The 17652-nt window shown below is 45.7% G+C and overlaps 2 protein-coding genes and 1 long non-coding RNA gene across 13 annotated transcripts in view; all 3 read right to left on the reverse strand.

The window, feature by feature from the left end:
* Positions 1-2525, reverse strand: part of loxa (lysyl oxidase a) — a 3846-nt gene extending 1321 nt beyond the window's left edge. Inside the window, exons 1-3 of the mRNA XM_029168997.3 lie at positions 1438-2525; positions 1188-1296; positions 651-782 (exon numbers count right to left, since the gene is read on the reverse strand). Coding sequence (XP_029024830.1) covers positions 651-782; positions 1188-1296; positions 1438-2092 — 896 coding nt within the window. The 5' untranslated portion in view covers positions 2093-2525. The remainder of the gene's footprint in view (positions 1-650; positions 783-1187; positions 1297-1437) is intronic.
* Positions 2526-7471: 4946 nt separating this feature from the next.
* On the reverse strand, positions 7472-9601 carry LOC114866861 (uncharacterized). 11 transcript variants are annotated; one of them, XR_003787762.3, is made up of 7 exons: positions 9587-9601; positions 9068-9131; positions 8611-8711; positions 8429-8526; positions 8143-8288; positions 7924-8014; positions 7472-7801 (listed from the first exon to the last, which is right to left on the reverse strand). It is a non-coding gene; the product is annotated as an uncharacterized LOC114866861 (long non-coding RNA). The 11 variants fall into 11 exon arrangements; XR_003787763.3 differs by lacking the exons at positions 9068-9131; positions 9587-9601 and adding an exon at positions 9172-9190; XR_008696307.1 differs by lacking the exons at positions 9068-9131; positions 9587-9601 and adding an exon at positions 9172-9186 and having other exon boundaries at positions 8616-8711.
* A 2177-nt stretch (positions 9602-11778) lies between these two features.
* Positions 11779-16703, reverse strand: mpx (myeloid-specific peroxidase). Its single transcript, XM_029168946.3, has 16 exons — positions 16563-16703; positions 16412-16477; positions 16225-16309; positions 15861-16036; positions 15645-15777; positions 15250-15379; positions 14962-15168; positions 14520-14883; positions 13992-14152; positions 13660-13918; positions 13418-13588; positions 13096-13333; positions 12794-13011; positions 12657-12697; positions 12491-12544; positions 11779-12308 (listed from the first exon to the last, which is right to left on the reverse strand). Exons 1-16 carry the CDS (start codon positions 16600-16602, stop codon positions 12300-12302), a joined length of 2352 nt encoding a protein of 783 aa, XP_029024779.1. The 5' UTR covers positions 16603-16703; the 3' UTR covers positions 11779-12299.
* Positions 16704-17652: the final 949 nt, after the last annotated feature.

Here is a 17652-nt window from a genome sequence, read left to right on the forward strand (position 1 = left end):
TCCATTATCTGAAAGGGCCGTTTGCTTAGTGAGGCCTCATCAGCTGACATTCTAAACACCGACACTGTACAGTGTCCTCGGCGGCTTATTGAACGGCGGCCAAACGCGCTCCATACCGGGAATCAGTTCACTGGGCCGCTTGTTTCACAACATAACTATGTGATGAAGTGGTTCCAGCGGAGCCCAGGAAAAAAAGCGGCGCGCTTTCTCATAAGCACAATAAAGGGACAGAAAAACACCCGCCGTTCTCCTACTTGGCCCATTTATACCTTCAGCACACTCAGGTCAAAACGTGGAGTTCAGGCTCAAAGAGGTTTTACTGTCCTCATGCTGAGGTTGTGAAAACACAAGATGAAGTCTTTGAGTAGAAATTACAGCCAGTGCTGATTGTAAAGCAATAAAACAGCCAAGAGCAACACGGCCGTGGGTCAACAGGGGGTGTCGTACCACAACTACAGGCTGAAAACCAGTAATGACAGCAAGACAATCTTAGGGAAGTAAATTATAGTAAGAAAACACCAGAAGAATCTGACATCACATTCATTTGTACATGCAGGCAGTAATCTAGCTTTATCCCATACTAATTCCCTGTACATGGACCTGGACTCCAGACGTGACGTGTGCTGGTGAGCTGGACCCGCTCTACTCACTGGTGACAGCTGTGCCACTCCCAGGAGTAGCGTGGCCGGTTGGGAAGGAAGTCGGCCGTCCCCTGGTTCTTGACTCGCTGGGGGAACCGGAGCAGCATGCGGCTGTCGTAGTCCCTGGCCCTGTGGGCCGAGCTGCAGGCCCGACCCGGCAAAAAGGACGCAGAGAAGGCAGAAAAAGGCAGAAAAAGCCGAGTCAACAGCTGAGATTGTTTTTCCTGCTACATCCTCTGCTCTGAGGAGCGGAGTGGAGGCTGCCTGTGTTTAATGGTGGGTGGAAAAACAGTCTGGGGGCGCGTGGTTGTTTGGGTTAGTTTCGATAATGTGTTTGCCATTTGGGCTTTCTCTCCTCAGGCAAACTATGATTAAACCCTTACAGAAATCCACCCCTCCGCCCTCTCATCCACCACCAGTTCATTTTACCCGGCGCTCCCCCACAAACGCTTTAGGTGGTTATTAAGGCTTAAAACTCTCACGGTCGCGCTCAGACTTGGCTGGGACCCCCCCACACCCCCCAGTACCCCCCCAGTGAGGCTGTACCTGGACAGACAGTTCTCCTCGGCGGCACACCTCAGGTTGTACATGGGCACTCTCTGGGCATAGGCAGAGGCTTGGATGTAGTACGGGTCAGGCACCAGATCAGGAAGACCTGCAGCAACGAGCGGAACAGTGCAGTAAACGCACATTAAACATACAGTAGTCAAAGCATTTACATGAAAGAACCGTCAAAACACCTTTTCTGTCTATCCTCGCAGTGACTTTAAAGTTGTTTAGCAAACACTTTTCCTACCGTACTGATGGTATCTTGTGCCATATCCAGGTCTCGATCTCGACCTCGGCCTCTCGTAGACGTCATAATAATTATAATAAGGATTCTCGCTGTCAATGGACTTGTAGGGGTCGTAGGGGTCGTCGCCGACCATCATGTCGTCCCTCCCGGGTGGAGGCGGACTGACCGTGGGCCTCGCCTGCGTCCCGTTGACTCCGCCGCTCCTCTGCGTCCCCGTGCGCTCACCGGGCCGCTCGCGGTGACGCGGCCGCTGCGCGCGTCCCCCCGCGAGTCGCCGGAGCGCCGGCGGAGGACCGTGACCGCGAGGCGGCCGCTGCTGCTGCTGCCGCTGCGCCGCCGGCTCCTGCCGCTGCTCGCCCCGGGCGTCCGGCTGCTTCGCGTCGGCGGCGTCGCGGATGATGGCGACCGGCCGCGCCTGCACTTGCTCCCGCGGCGCGCCTCTGCGCCGCGGCGTCTGGTACTCCGAGCCGTGGCTCAAAAGGCTAAAGATCTTGCCGTTGTGCGACCACTGCAGCGTCTGCCGGAGAGCCGCCCGTGGCTGGGGCTCCTGCTGAGCCGCCGGGCTCCTCTGAGAGTGAGCGGCGCGCAGGATGAAGACAAACACACACACACACGCATACGCGTAAAACGAGGTGCCAAACACGCGCAATCCCATCTTCAGCGCAATGGAGGAGGATTGAATGTGCCAATATTTGAACTGAGCTATAGGATTCCCAGTCGTTTCCTATTAGAGAGGTTGCATCTCTATTTGAAGCACATCCAGCGGGAGGAGAGGAGAAGAAAAGCTAAGTTTCAGCGTGGCCGTGTAAACTCATATCGCTCTAATCCCGCAGCCTGCAGATGCGCCCAACGGGATGGTGAGGATGAGGAGGAGGAAGAGGAGGAGGAGTTCAGACTTTGGAGCGTTAGTATCCGTTATACGGCTCTGCTCCCGCTGCTGCTGATGATCATATAACGACTGGATACGTGGTGCCTGCCGGTGTCCAACCACAGGTGGTAAATGTTTGTTGTTCGTCCCGGAGGAAACACTTTCGCTCAACAGTTTTACGGCACACGGTCTGACACAGTAGGAAATGTAGTTTCACAGCGCAACCCCCAGTTCTAGGAAGCATCAGTATATCTTCATTCGTTCCTTCTCTGCCAAATCTGTTGTACGTACGGACGGCTCTCTTCCTGACTGTTGGATGAACTCCCAACCAAATTGCAACACGCGCATGCCAGAAGTCTCTCCACTCATCCATTTTCTCATAGGAGGCTCTCACAAACCAAAACACTGCTCTTTGATAGGCCTGCAACAAGCTGAGGTTTTTGCTGGGAACTCATCTCTCATCACAAGCACCCCCCCCCCTCCCTGAGCAATAAACACAGTGGGCCTGTGGTGATAGGTGATATCTGTATTACTGCGTCTGCTGCCTGCACAGTCCCGTCCTGATAAATCAGGATCTGTAGCCGCTGCCCAGTCAAATCACTGCCCTGCTCTGAGCTATAATGCAGCTTGGGAAGCTCCATCCAAGGGTTTAATTTTCCTCCAACTGACCATGAGGTTCCTTCCAGCATCTGCGCAGCTCACCACAGGACGGCTGTTGTTAAACCACAGCAAACGGCCAAATGAACTTTGCAGTTTTTTAAATCGCAAACTTTTACGAGCGCCATTGGCGACAAACCGAGGATCTTTTCCTAACGTTTAACGTCATGTGACAGAAGCGCGATAACAGATGGAGCAGCAGAGAGGAATGAAAACATCCACTACATCCAAGTTGTAGGTTCTAGAACTGGGAGGGAGATGAATGAGCTTTTTTTGAACCCCACCTGAGGGAGTAGTTCATGAAACTGAACACTATTATTTTTCCAGAACAACACAAATGAAATTGAACCCAAAAATAGTTGCTAAAAGCTAAATCTATGTTTAATATGAACATAAGAGCACATAATAACAGCTTATTCATCGCCAGTAGAATAATTGTTGTCATTCCTAAAACATTTCCATAGTCATATTTTAGAGATGTTTAACGTTAGAGCCTTTAATGGTTCTTTATTATAACCTGTCAATCATTCTAATAAAATGAAATGTATGGTTTAAACAAACAAACCAGGCACCTGTTCCTGAACTACTGCTCCACAGCGCCACTACTGGTCACTACCGGACATTGTTCACATATTAGATTAAAATCTTGGCTTTTAATATTAGGGACATATTTAACATGACACTATGTTTTAAAGGACAACGTGATAATGGGGATTATTAATATTAATCACTGAGATGGGCATCATGTCAAAAACAATTAAAATGATTTACAGTCTGAGAAAGGCTTTTATTTATTGGCGGCTCAGTGAATCCTGCTGTGAATCACAGTTTGAGCGCACACATCATCTTCCAGTCACACAAGGTCACATTTCAGCCTGTGTAAACTGTCAGAGCGACTCAGCAGCAGCTGGAGTTAGACGGGCCCCCGAAACATATAAAGATAATGCGACGAGACACTGGGAGAAGTGGGTAAACCTGAGAAGCTCATTATGTTTTTACATCAGGTCATTAGTGAAAACAAGTTAAATTCACAACAGGGTTAAAAAATGAAAGACAATCACAGCAACATCCGAAAGGAATCTGGCGGCTCCTTTTTGCATTTCCTGTCTTGCCGTCAGAGTTTCCCTCTGGCAGTTTTATTTCTATTTAAATTTGTTGGATTTCCTTGCTGTAAAAATAAAGCAACCAGCAATGGATACAGCTTTTTAGCCAATATCCGATTACACTGGGGTGATTCAGCATACCAGCCGTTCCTCCAGAGGGTGAAAACTATGTGCACGTGTTCCTGGACAGCCTGACACACCAGACAGACAGTGGGAACCAGCTGCACTGGTCACCGGTGCTGTTTGCTCATAAGTCACTGAACTTTCTTCTTCTTCTTTTTTTTCCATGCGGAGTCCGAGGGCAGCGCAGCTCCGAGGCACATCTGCAAGGAATTAACCGAGTTCCTTCATCCACGTCGCTGGAATACACCTCCATTCCTGAGTGTTCTGGGCATCGCTCTAGTTAGAGGAATTTGAATAAATCCACACACGAGTTTCAGAATGAGGAGGGGGAGCGGCCGCCCGGCCTCGCGCCCGCGACACGTCACGTTTCCTGATGCCAAACAGCACCCGCTCTCCGTGCCATCACCGCGACTGTGACGTGAACCCTGCAGTTAAGCTCTCGCAGCTGTGTAGATACAATGCGAGCCTTCAACCTCTGGCCACGAACACTTTTGTAATTATTCCACCACTTTGATGAACTCCTTAAAAATCAGCTCCACGAGTCTGAGCTTGAAAATGAGCTTTATTTAGTCTAGTTGTCAGGTTTTGTTCCATTTTTCATCCTAATGTGATGGCCGAGGCCTCCGTCCATGTGGAGCAGGCCCACTGCCTCTGATCTCCTCCCAGTACTCGTATGTCACATTCTTGTAAACGCCTCACGTTCCGTCCCATAACATCCCAGCTCCTGTTAATCTCCTTTACAGCCCTTTTTACACTGTGACTTTGACGCTCGTACGTTTCCTCCGGCGAGCAGGGTTTTTCCTCTGCTCATTTGCAAAACCCAGCCTGTTCAAATAAGCCCGACGTTGGCTCAGCACAAAGCCCGTCGACAGACACAGACAATTTAAATATTTTCTCCTATTTCATAAATACTGGGTTTCCATTATGGCTGCCACACACACGTAGTGTGGTGGACTACGTGTCAGTCTGCACATGCACTGTAGCCTCTGCAACCAGAAGGAGGAGCACTTCGTCAAGACACAGCCCATTAAGCTTTACATTGTGCAGTGACTCATGCACATTTACTTTATTTTTCACTCCCATTGTGCCTTTCCATTCCAGAACCACAGACACGTAGGCAGATGTTCCAACTCTGTGAATTATCCACCCTGTGTTGAAAATTCATTATTTCGCACAGTCACGCTCCCATGTTTCAGAACTCAGTGTGGGAGTGATAGATTAGTCACACAAAGGAGAAAACGGACTTGTTGAACTTCAGTATTGTGATTTAATTGCGCTGTTCTATGTTTTATCACATCTCAAACATTTCTGGTGACAAGTAAAGCACGTTTCCCTCTAGAATCCACTTCCTTCCCAGGGTGCATGAAGGACAGTGGGGCCTCGTGGGCCGGAGAACGTACACTGTGATTATCACAGGTGTAAATGTTAGTGTCCGCTGCTCTGTCCCTCATCCAGCTCATGTCAGGGAGCTTCTGCCTCCACTGACTTTAATGTGACGCTGAAAACTTAGGAAAACGCATGAAAAATGATACAGATGAAGTTCTTAAAAAGGAAGGAAAGAGATAGAATCAGGACGGACACAAACGGTGAGTTTGATCAGAAGAACAAACGTTGTTTTCCAAACATAGTTGAGCTTCTTTCATTTAATTAAACAGCAACGGCTCCATCTGCAGGAGATATTTGGCACATTACAATGAGTCAGAACGTCATAGGTGACGGACCCACATGCACGGCACAGACAGACTTGGATGTTGAAAAAACAAAAGGGATTTATTCCAAAAAGACAGAGTCAAAATCAGGCAAGGTCATACACAGGTAGGCAACGACGAACAATCCAGTGGATCAGGCAGACACAGTTCCGTGGGCAGGCAAGGTTCGTTAACGTGAGGATCAAGGTCACAGTACCGTTCAGACAGAGGCAGAATCGTAGTCAATCCCACTTGCAGGGTCGTTTACCAGGCAGCCTCGAAGAACAAGGCATACACGGCAGGTCGAAAGCAGTCAAAAGCAGGTTTCAAGATAACAGGACTAGACATGAATACAAGACGCTGGAATTGGTGGAAATCACGCACACACAAACTAACAATCTGGCAACTGGAGAGTGTGTGAGGTGGAGAATATATACTGATTCTGATTACTGCTTATTGACAGATGTGTGTAATGAGGACCGGTGGTGACAGGGAAAGCACAGCTGTGATGTGAGTGTGGCAGGAAGTCCTTCAAAATAAGACCAGAGATCAGAACCAAAACATGACAGACAGGAAGGACTTCAAAATAAAACCTGAGCAGGACCAGAAACTGTGACACAATGTCATTACAAGTTAAAGGAAATTACTGCAGGTTAACTATATAAAGTATTACATTATTACATGATATCATTTTCTCGCAAACATTTAACAAATATATTTTTTTGCAAACCTTGTTTGGGCGACAATGTTTGTAATAAGTTTAAAAGCAACAAATAGAGTTTTCAGTTTTATGTTTAATTTTTTTACACAAATTCAAGCATTTTGTAGCAATCCACGTCTGGACTGAGGTAACCTGACCTACATGTGAACTTAACTCCCTCCTTTGAAGAGCCCCTATGTCCCTTTCAGTCCCCAGAGATAAGGGACCCTGAATCTTTCTCCACAACAGGAGACTGGCTTCTATCACCACAGGCACCAATTGACGCCAACATCTCAAAGGTCCATATCAAAGAACCATGAGTCCACTTTGTTGATCTACCTGTAAATCCCTCAGGATTCTACCTCTGCTTATCATGCCAAAAGGAGAGGCTGTCACATTTATCACCAAGAAGCTGTCTCTCCCAGAACTGCACTCAAAAAAAAAACTTGTTGGATGAACATAATAAAATTATGGAAAGTATTTCCATCTAATTAAAATGCGTTAAGATAGCAAGAAGCTATTTCGCTCAGTGAACCAAATGTAAACAGGGTGAAGCAACATGATATATTCATGTTAATGTTACCTAATGACCATGGGTCAGTCCCACTAATGTTTTTAGGGTTGATTGAACATAATTTTCTTGGGTTATTTGATCATGTATAATATTAATACTTGTTACTTAATTTTATAGGGTAGTAACAAGTTAATTTAAATTAATTAATAAATTATGCTATACTAACACAACCAATGTAAAGTTATCAAATGTTTTGTGCCAACATTAGCTTTTCAAAGTTACATACAAATAAAGTAATCTTTGAAACAGTATTTCTATTATGCAAACTAACATATATCCCCAGCTGGTGTGTAGGTTGGAGAAGACACAAAGCACATTGGATTTAGACTGGTTAGAATACTTTATAAGCTTCATAAAAACGATAAAACAGCTTTCAAATGTCAAAGGCAGCTACAAAATGTCACTAACATCCAGTATTGTACATACAGCATTGGGCCAATATTTCAAACAACTTTTAGTGGAGGGTAGCTGAGGTTGAGAGCATATAACAAGAGCAAACAACAACAACACAGCAAGTGGGACACTACCCAACTCATCCAAGACTTGAAACGATGACTACATCTTCAGGGTCATCATCTGCCTCTGCATCTTTGTGAATGACAAAAACTTCAAGAATTGTCTCTATCATGGCTTCTTCAAGGCGTCCACGATCTGAAATGTAAAATTAAAAAAGCGGATGATGTTATATAACACTTCAACTTTTAAAGCATATATAAATCACTTTGAAATTTTAAACTTACATGAAATAAAAAAAAAAAAAAAAACATTCTTACCATCCATTCTTTCACAAGGTTGCCAGGATCTTCATTGAGGAACACACACTGGGCTTAAAGGATGTACTCTTCTGACATCAATGGAGTTAGTCTTTAGGACAAACAAAGTAATCACACAAAAAACAAAACAATTTTAATCTATTTTAGGGAACAATTTTTATTCAAGTGAGTAGCTGTCACTAACATATTACGACATAGATTTTTTTCCCATCATCATACCTGGGTTATGGGAACCATGATGCTCTTAATCTTTTGTCCTTGAATGCCGCCTTCCTTGCCAAACACCGTTTTCAGGTCTGAAGAATAACCATCCAGCATGGAGAAGAACTGTTGCAGCAAACTGTTGTAGTCCTCTTAAATTTATTCTTAAAAAGAAAAAAAGTACACAAGTTATCAATGCACTGAATGGCAAATGTGTAAACAATACTTTGATACATTTTAATATATTTTGTTTGTCTGATCAGAATCACATTGTATATATATATAGACATATTTATTGACCAACCTCAGAAACACAGAAGAGAGCAGGCCATCTGGTTTTGAACTCGGTGATGAAGGGTTCATCTCTGATAACTTCTTGCCTTGTGTTTGCAATAGTCGTATCTACTAGAAAAAGTCACGCTGCACTCCTTGCATCTCCAAATACCTTAGAGTCTATTTATCTTATTTCTTTTCATTCCCTCTTACCTTACTTTTTCTTAAACAACTTGTGGACATGTAGACATCTGACGCGACACTAGCAGATGATTCCCTGTCCTGCTGTCTCTTCTCAGCTCTAGAATGGGACACTTTCACAGAATGGCCATTGGAGGTAAACACCAAGAGACACATTTTAGATGATAAAGAACAGGTTTCAAGTCAAAATAGCTGTAATAAATTAGGAAACCAATTATGTGCTGTGAAATGAGTACACAATCTTATAAAAAAGGTACAAATGTTAAAGCTTAATTAAATAAATACTTGTGTAAGTAATTTGATTATTTTCCTTTACCGTGTGAAACAAATAGATTTATGATAATACGATATACAATGCAAACAATATGTAGAGTGAAATAACTCAAACACCATTTTGGTAGGTTCGTGTAAATTACCTCAGGAAATGCATAGCATGACAGCACATTTCTATTTAATGCTCATGGGTTACCTTTCCATTAGGGCAAGTCTCTGTACTTCTGTTTTCCGTTTTCAGTAGTTCTCTGCTCTAACACCTGCGGACGGAGAGTATATGTCAGAAAATATTGCACCAACCTGAACAAATGCCGCTGACTCGTAAAATCCTCGTCGCATCCAAACCGACCGAGGGGCAACGCTGATGTCGGTTATTTGAAATTTGAAAATCCCGCGCTCGCGCGATGAACTCGCATTGGAAATACGTAAAAGTCTCACTCCTAACTGAGCAAAGATCGCCGTTTAACGGCTATAAAATAATATAAAAAATTACAATATATATATATTTTATTGCAGATAAGCTTATTTAAAACTAGCACGTTCTCAGTGTTGTACGGAAGCTAGCTAGGTTAGCTTGTGAGCACAGGCGCAGTCACATAACACGGATACGTACTCTAGCTAATTAAACGTCCAAAATGCTAAAAGGCACTATATATAGCTACTAACAACATTTCTGCACCCATGCGGTTTTTTATTCAATGGACGTTAAACTTACCTTCTTGCACACATCATGAACAGGTGTTTTCCTTTACGTCAGGATCCTGAAGAAGCGGCAGGGCCGTAGTCCAAGTTGTGAATTTGCTCATTACTGCCACCTTCAGCTCTGGACATGTTGTTGTCTAAACCTATTTTTATTACGTTGAGTTAACATAAAATATTGATGTAACCTGTTGAAGTTGTTACATTTACGTGATTTTATTATGTTCAGACACAAAACAAGAATTTATATTGTTGAAGTTGCATGTTAAAATTATGTTAATGTAGCATGCACCCAATCCAGGTTTTTTGAGTGTGGGACCACCAGCCATAAAATGTGGAATGTGCTCATCAAAGAGAACGAGAGACTTCATTTGGACACAGGTTCTGGTTCAGATGCACCAGAACTTTCAACTTCCACGAAACTGATGTCATCGTATTCTGTGGACAAAATGTTTTCATTTGATATTAGATTGGTTTCTGTGTGATGTTCAATGCCTGATCTACAGATTTGCCAGGAAATTCCTAAAGTTACAAAGGGACTTCAACTCATCACCATGCTCTCCTTTGTGTGTAGGCACAAAGTTGAAATACAGATACTCACCTTCTTTACTTCTTTTAATCTGTGCAACATACACATGGACTATTTCCACCAGCTACAATTCGGTATCCTCATTATTGTATCACATTTTTAAGTGTTACAATTGTTTAATTAGTAATGTCCAGATTAGGTCATTTATAATTTGATTTTGCTTGCATTTATTATTCGTGTATGTTTTAGTGTTTACTGGGTGTTACATAAGACAAGACCAGGCATCATGAATAACATTTAATTTGTTACAGCATTTGTAAGGGACCACATATAAGACCTTAAGATTCTATGCATTTAATATTGCTGTTTAACCATTCTGACTTCTCTGCTTATTTGAGTGTCAAAGTGATCATTACATGTTTATTGTGTTATGGTGTGATGGAACTTTGAGCTTGATGAAAAGAGGAAAGCTTAGTTATCCCAGATTTAGGAGCGATCCAAATCAAATAGTTTGATTCCTGATCTAAAAGAGGTGGAACTCTTCACCACTGGTTGAACTCATTTCTCCGCCCTGCAGTGACCACTGCCCCAGAGGTATTTAAACCAGTGACACCCAAGGCAAAACGGATTTCCCTCTATCTTCAAACTTCTTTCACTTTTTCCTTTTTGCGTCGCATTACTTTTCTTTAATTTTCCTTTGTTCTGAAATTTTGTAAACCTAAGTTAAACTTAGAAACACGAACGAACAACGATTTTTGTAACGTTAGAAAGTCATCAAGAAACTCCGCGAAACTGAAACTATTACAACCAGTCCTTAATTGACTCGCTATTTGTGATCGAACCAATTAAATTAGATTCCAGCCCGTTTGCTTTTTGGGCTAGTTTAAGTAGCGCTGACGCTTTGCAACACCTTAGAAGTCCAGCCTGGCTGACTGTTACTCTGCTGAACCCGAGCCGTCATCACTGTGGGCGATGATTCCTGGAACAGAGGCCGTGGCACCTGGACCAGAGGGCACTGCTCAACCCACCGGTAACGGGAGACGCTGCACAGCGGCTACAGCTCCAAACTAAGGCAAGACGAACGTCTCTGATCCTCTGAGAAGTCTGGTGATTCTCAAAGCGCTAAAATTGATCATTCCAAATTTATTAGTTATCCTTAGATTTGAATTAGTTAGAGACAAATACTCTTTTCTCTTGATCAAAGTCATCACACACTCAGGTCTTGACCATTCTTTGTGTTTTCACTCATTGATTCATTCACTGTTCATCATCTCATTCTGATCGTTCTCTCATTTTCTATTCTGTTTATTTGAGTATTTCCATATTATGTTATTCAAATATCCAGTAGTGTTAGATTAATAAAACGTTAAAAGGAATCTGGTTTTGTGTGCATTGTTCTTCAGATTTAAACAGAGGTCACTGAACCGCGACAAGAATTCACGGCATAAGAGACTGATTTGGTTTTATCACAAGAAAGTGGTTATTGTTGTTCATGAGTGGTAACTCATTGAATTGATATCTGGCGTTGACTAGATTAATACAAGCGTGGTTTCAGCTTTAAAACAAACCTGGTGCCCCAACTTCGAGGTATATTAATGTTTTGCATTAATATCAAACTATTAATAATTTGAATCCGCTACAATTTCTAACAAGAAAACTGAACACAATGTTTGACACAGTTTAGTTTCTTGCTTTTTTATTGACCAAAAACACAAACAAAACTAAATTTAGCATAAAACAAGTTTTGCCAACATATTTTCGAGTCCGTTTACATTTCATTGCTGAATCAGATATAATCAATCAATCAAAATATTGCTGGTCAATTACATGCTATTAAACCAGCTACTGATTGAATGGCTGCTGTAACAGAGTTCATTTAATGTTCACGAAGCTAGTTGCTAAAACTACCACCATGATTTCCTGCTTTAGTTAAATGTGCTGTAAAACACGGACAGGTGCAGGGTGAGGTGAAAAGAAGAAGGAGTCCAGTGCAAATAACAGATAACTGGTGCAACTAGAATAAGGAAAAGCAAAGTATTGTAAACACTTCCTAAAGCAGACACACACACACACACACACACACACACACACACACACACACACACACACACACACACACTGTGTCTCCCTTCTCGCTGTGCCTCCTGACCGTGGCCATGTGATACTAATGGTGATGGGCTGGTTGTTCAGGAGGCCTCTCCTACAGGATCTGCGGAAATAAAAGCACATGCCTTATTAGTCAGGTCTGCCTGAGAGAGAGAGAGAGTAGAAATTTAGCTTTAAATCTACACATTTCTGATGAGTATCAATACTATACAGATTTCTTAGTGTAACCCAATGATGCATTCAGGTGACTAAATTCAGGTTTGGAATGTGCATATGATATATTACCTGGTTGCTCTGCGGGCCTTGTTGGCTCATACTGGGCTCCACGTGGTTCCCATTCTAAATATCAAGAAGATCCATGCGTAAGAATCAGCACGCCAAGTGTCAGCCAATATGAAGCCATGCATCATTTAATAAGCTGTAGTTTTGTTTCAAATGTGATTATGCTGACCTGTGTTTCACTGATGTCATTTGAAAGGGCATCATTCTGGTCTGCAACAAGGAGCACATGGTTAAAGGAGAAAGAACCACAGGAAACAAAACAGATTAGGTGGAGCGGGCCCACATTTGGGTCTGGTTCTGTTTTACCTGAGCCCTGAGAGGCCGGTCTCTCCCTCCAGGCGGACAGGTCCAAGCGTCGGATGTTGCGGCAGTTGACCTGGCGGTTGCTGCTTGACAAGAGGCTGAAGGCGTCCGTGGGGACCGTCGTGACGCCGGTGTTGTCACAGACGATCTTGGACAGGGAGGCAGATGCTAAAGCAGTTCTCTGTCTCGGGGTGAAGACTCCTGTGTTCTCCCACCACAATCTGAGAGGTTAAAACAACAGAGAGAAAGGTTCAGTGTGTCCAAAGACAGAGTTCTACACATGCAGAACTCTCACGTGGACCGACCTGTCGCCCTGGCGGATCCTCTGGAACTGTGTGGCGATGAGGCAGGCCAGCAGAGGCCCCACGCGGCCGCCCTGGACAAACGGCTCGGCCACGCCTCCCATCCACACGTCGATGTTGGCCGGCGTGCCGTAGAGCTCCAGAATCCTGCGGGCCAGGTCGTTGTTGTTCAGAACCCGTCCGAGCTCTGCCTGGTTCCGGGGCTGAGAGAGGCCGCAGAACCTGCGCCACGCGTTGTAGCCTGGAGACGTAAAGGAAGAAACTCAAGAAGGCCGTTGAAGCATTAGATGGGAATTTTAAGGAATATGAGGAAAGAGGGGTAAACCTGGCAACCCGTGGTCACGAGCCCGCTGCATGTTAAGAGAGCCCAGGTCCAAAGTCAGTGCCTGCACAAACTGGAAGAGCCTCTCCCTCAGAGCGTCCACCAGCATGTGGTCCTGCGTGTTCAGCTTAGCCGGACTGCGGAGCAAGCCGCGCAGCACTGAGTCGATGCCGCCTGCAGGGCCGTTAGCGAGCGTTAGCAAGACGGCTAAAAACACACGGACCGAAGCGTTCCTGACAGCTCACCCTCAAAGACGACCCTCCAGGGGGTGAAGAAGGCCATGAACAGGGGCACGCTGGGGAACTGGGGGTCCTCCCTGTAGTTCTGGTCCAGCCGGGGCACGAAGGGCTGGATGGCCAAGTGGGCAAAGCGGTAAGCGGCTGTGGCGAACACGTTGGAGATGGTGGGGTCCACGTCGGGGTCGTAGCCGGGGTAACGGCCGAGCTGCCTGCGCATGGCCTCATCGCCCACGATGTGCGGCAGATAGTCCCTGAACACGAACAGCTGAGAGACGCAGGACGCTGTCAGGATGTGAACGCGCTGCTGTGGACGACCCCCGAGGCCCAGGTTCACCCACCTGCGTGTAGGCGCCCATGATCTTCCGGGCCTCTTGGTAGAGCGTCTCGCCGTCCCAGTGGGGGTTTATCCTCTTCAGCTCGCGGGCCAGGCGGTTGTGCTCGCGCATGAACAGAGTGTGGATGGACAAGAGAGCGAGGTTCTCGTCCACGCGCACGTCGCCTTGCACATAGAAAGCCCGGGTTAAGATTTTGGTTTACTTAGATTCATATTTGCTGTAAAGTTAAACTTAACCCTATAATGTCAAACGTATCATATACGGTGATTAACTATTTGAGCCTTCTACAGCATCTGTATGAGATTTGTTTCCTGAAAGACCCAATGTATACAATCAGATACTTGCAATGCATAGATATTACACCAGGGGGCAGCAAATGTTTACCCAACAGGCTCTCCAGGGACACATTTTTGAAATTGATGTTTTTTTGTTGTTATTCAGAATGACCTCTAAAGGGTCCAATTTCAAAATATTGGAATTTTCTCTCAATTATTCAATGGTTTGGGCTTTACGAGGTTAAAGATGGCCGACCTGCTATGAAGCAGGGCACCTCCCTGGCGTTCGTGTCGTTGGTGACTCTCCGGCGCGTGGCACACATCTGCACCTGGAGCGGGTGGAAGGGCAGCAGCTCGCGGCCGTTGTCCCGGAACTCCGTGTTGACACGCAGCAGGCCTTCGTTGCTGCTCAGGTTGCGGAGGAAGAGCGCCAGCTTCTCCTCGGAGCCGTAGACCTGGCCCAGGTCCAGGAAGGCGGTCAGAGCGTTGATCTGCTCCCGTGTGTTGGGCAATCCGCCAAAGTTGTAGGCGGAGTAGCCCGTCCCGCACGCGGGGGCCGACCTGAAGGCCGGGATGCAGCTGTCGGGCCGGGAGGGCCGGCGGGGGTCGCCGGGGGGGATCTGTTCAGGGAGAAGCGGAGCAGAGCCTGTAGGGAGGATCTCAAAACCAGATCACGGCGCGTGGGGTTCGGCACCAACCGGGATAGGGGTGCACGGCTCGGTCTGCTCGCAGCTCTCATCGCAGTTGACCCCGTTGCTGAAGGAGCGGATGCTGGGCGAGAACGGCGTGAAGGTGAGGTCGTGGTCGTTCCACTGTCCGAAGAACGTCACCATGAGGGAGAAGTTCCCGTCGCTGACCACGCCCGCGTCCGTCGTGCTCAGGATGTTGTTGGACACCTGTCTCACCTGAGAACAGAGAATTGCCCCGTCAATCAGCGGGCGCTTGACGTCTGGTAATGATCACAGCGTCTGAGGCCAAAGTCGGACCAGCGGCATCAGGAAGTTGTTGATGCGTTTAGTTCTGTTCCAGCCTTTGGGCGTGGAGATGCCGTCCTCATACTCCGTAGGCAGCCAGCGGGTGAACGGGGTGTTGGAGGCGCCGAGGCGAGGGTTTTTTCTAAGGACGACACAAAACCACCACGTTTGGAAACAGTGACTGTGAAATCAACAGGAAGTGTGAACATCCACTGCGGTGGATGGGCTCAAACCTGCAGATGTGGGTTTCACAAGATTTACAAGTTTACATTAACTCAACAAATTAACCATTTTTATAAAGAATAGAGCTTAAATGTAAGTCTAACAGTAAATACGTGGTCTAAATTGTCCCAGCTCCTCGGGTTCTGACATTATTGGTTTTGTGGGGAGAGCTGCAGGTGACTTACATGTTGTTGCAGACGCTGGTGGCCGTGCGATACTTGTTCAAGTTCTGCGTGGAGGCACAAGGAGGAGGGCGAGTTTGCGCCGCGCATCCAGTTATACTAGCCAGCTTCTTCAGATCCTCCTCCGTGAGCAAGTCTGGAAAAACAGATCCCAAAATCAGAACCAGAACAAGCTGACGCACGAACAGAGTGAGGGTTCCGTCCTGGTGCGGTTCTGACCCGTCGCGTTCAGGGAGCGCTTGTGCACCCGGTGCACCCGCTCGTGCACCAGACGAAGGGTCTGGGCCATGTAGTCTGCGGACCTCACGGCCGAGCGGGTGTCACCTCGAGGCTGCTTCAGGAGGTGGAGGGTGTCGTGAGGCCTCACCAGTTCCCTGCGGACTCGCCTCAGGCTCCTGGAGGACAGAAAGTCACGCAGCTGAGCCATAAAACAGCAGACAGCTGATTCACTGGGGCCATCGCACATCATAGAGGCCCAAGACCAGCATGGACACACACATGCACAGAAATGACTTGTCACAACTGCATTAGGTCAATAAGTCTTTGCAGATGACTTCAGTGTAAATGTTTATTGTGTACTTACTCTTCTCTCGAGTACTTGTATGCATCATCCACAGTTTTCCTGGCCTCCTCAAAGCACTGCTGAAGGAAAGGACTGCCAAGACGTTCTGCAGAGAAGCCACACAATTCCCAGAAGAAGAAGAATTCATCAGCGTACAACAGAAAATCTGGATTAGAAACAAGTCCACCGTGTGAGGAACAACGCGTACCTGCCGGTTTGGAGTGAGCCGGCGCCAGGAAGACGCCGAGCGCCAGACAAAGAGAGAGAAGCATCTCTGAAACAAAGGATTCAGACAGAGTCAGCAGCGATGCACGAGAACCCGCACACAGTGTAACAGTAAAACGTCTGGGCGTCATCACCTGCGTTCGTGAGGGGATCAGGACTCCGGCTCGTCCACATCTGCAGTCTGCACGGTTGTGACACCTTCTTATATGGAGCGTGAGGCCTGAGGCCTCGCCCCTCAGGGCTGCTCAGGTGAAGCCATTGTCAGTAAAGAGCCAAGTCTTCCTTCTTCTGTGTGTGAAGGAAACGCTTTATTACTAGTATTTACTGTGTGGACTGTTTTATCTGATAAGACTGTCGGTGAAATAGGCAGTAAAACTATAACTATAACGAGTGGCAGATAACATGGAAAAAATGAGAAACAGCTCTGTTCTTATTAATGTTTATGTTATATCAACATATAAAAGAACCATGAAAAAGAGAAAACAAGCCAGGGAAAATGTATTGATTTCCCAGAAGATTTGATCATCAGACAAAAAAGATCAGTAAATAATAATGTGAATTGGCAAAATGTGGAACAGTAAGACGTAAAGTTATAGTAGAAGCATAAAGTGACTGTGCACTTCCTTCGAAAGACATGAATTGATCAATAAAGCATTCAAGATAAAATGTAATCATAATATTAACAATTTTCTTGTCCAGACGTTGTCATGCTCTGTTTCAGAGCCAACAGTATTACAACATGCAAACTGATCAGCTTGGGAAAGTGAAAGAAAGAGGAAGCGATTGACACAGTTTCCTAAAGACACAGATCCAGATCTTAATGGGCCCTAAAACATAAAGTTTACCTGCTAATAGATTCTAACTGAGGACGTGACCTCATGTTCCTTCATGACAGGTTGAGGTTCGGGGCCCAGGTCCGTTCTACATCAGCCCTGTGTTAATCACCAGATGCAGTGAACGAGCGAAAGGATCCAGAGTGCGATGATGAAACACACGTTCACCATAACTCAGACGCTGGTAACAAGACAAGAAGCAACAATAAGTGGTGTTCACTGATAAATGCTCAAGTTTTGTATGCAAAAAAACTTTTCCAACAACTTGAAGATTCTGTTATGACTTTTACTTTTTATTACTTCTTCACATTTCCTAACTCGGTGTTTCTGCTGGGTGTCAATGCTAAAGGTCATGCTTCTGTTTTCACATCGTGTTTACAACATCCAGTGG

The sequence above is a fragment of the Betta splendens genome, chromosome 12 (assembly GCF_900634795.4).
Source record: "Betta splendens chromosome 12, fBetSpl5.4, whole genome shotgun sequence".
Classification (NCBI taxonomy): Eukaryota; Metazoa; Chordata; class Actinopteri; order Anabantiformes; family Osphronemidae; genus Betta; species Betta splendens.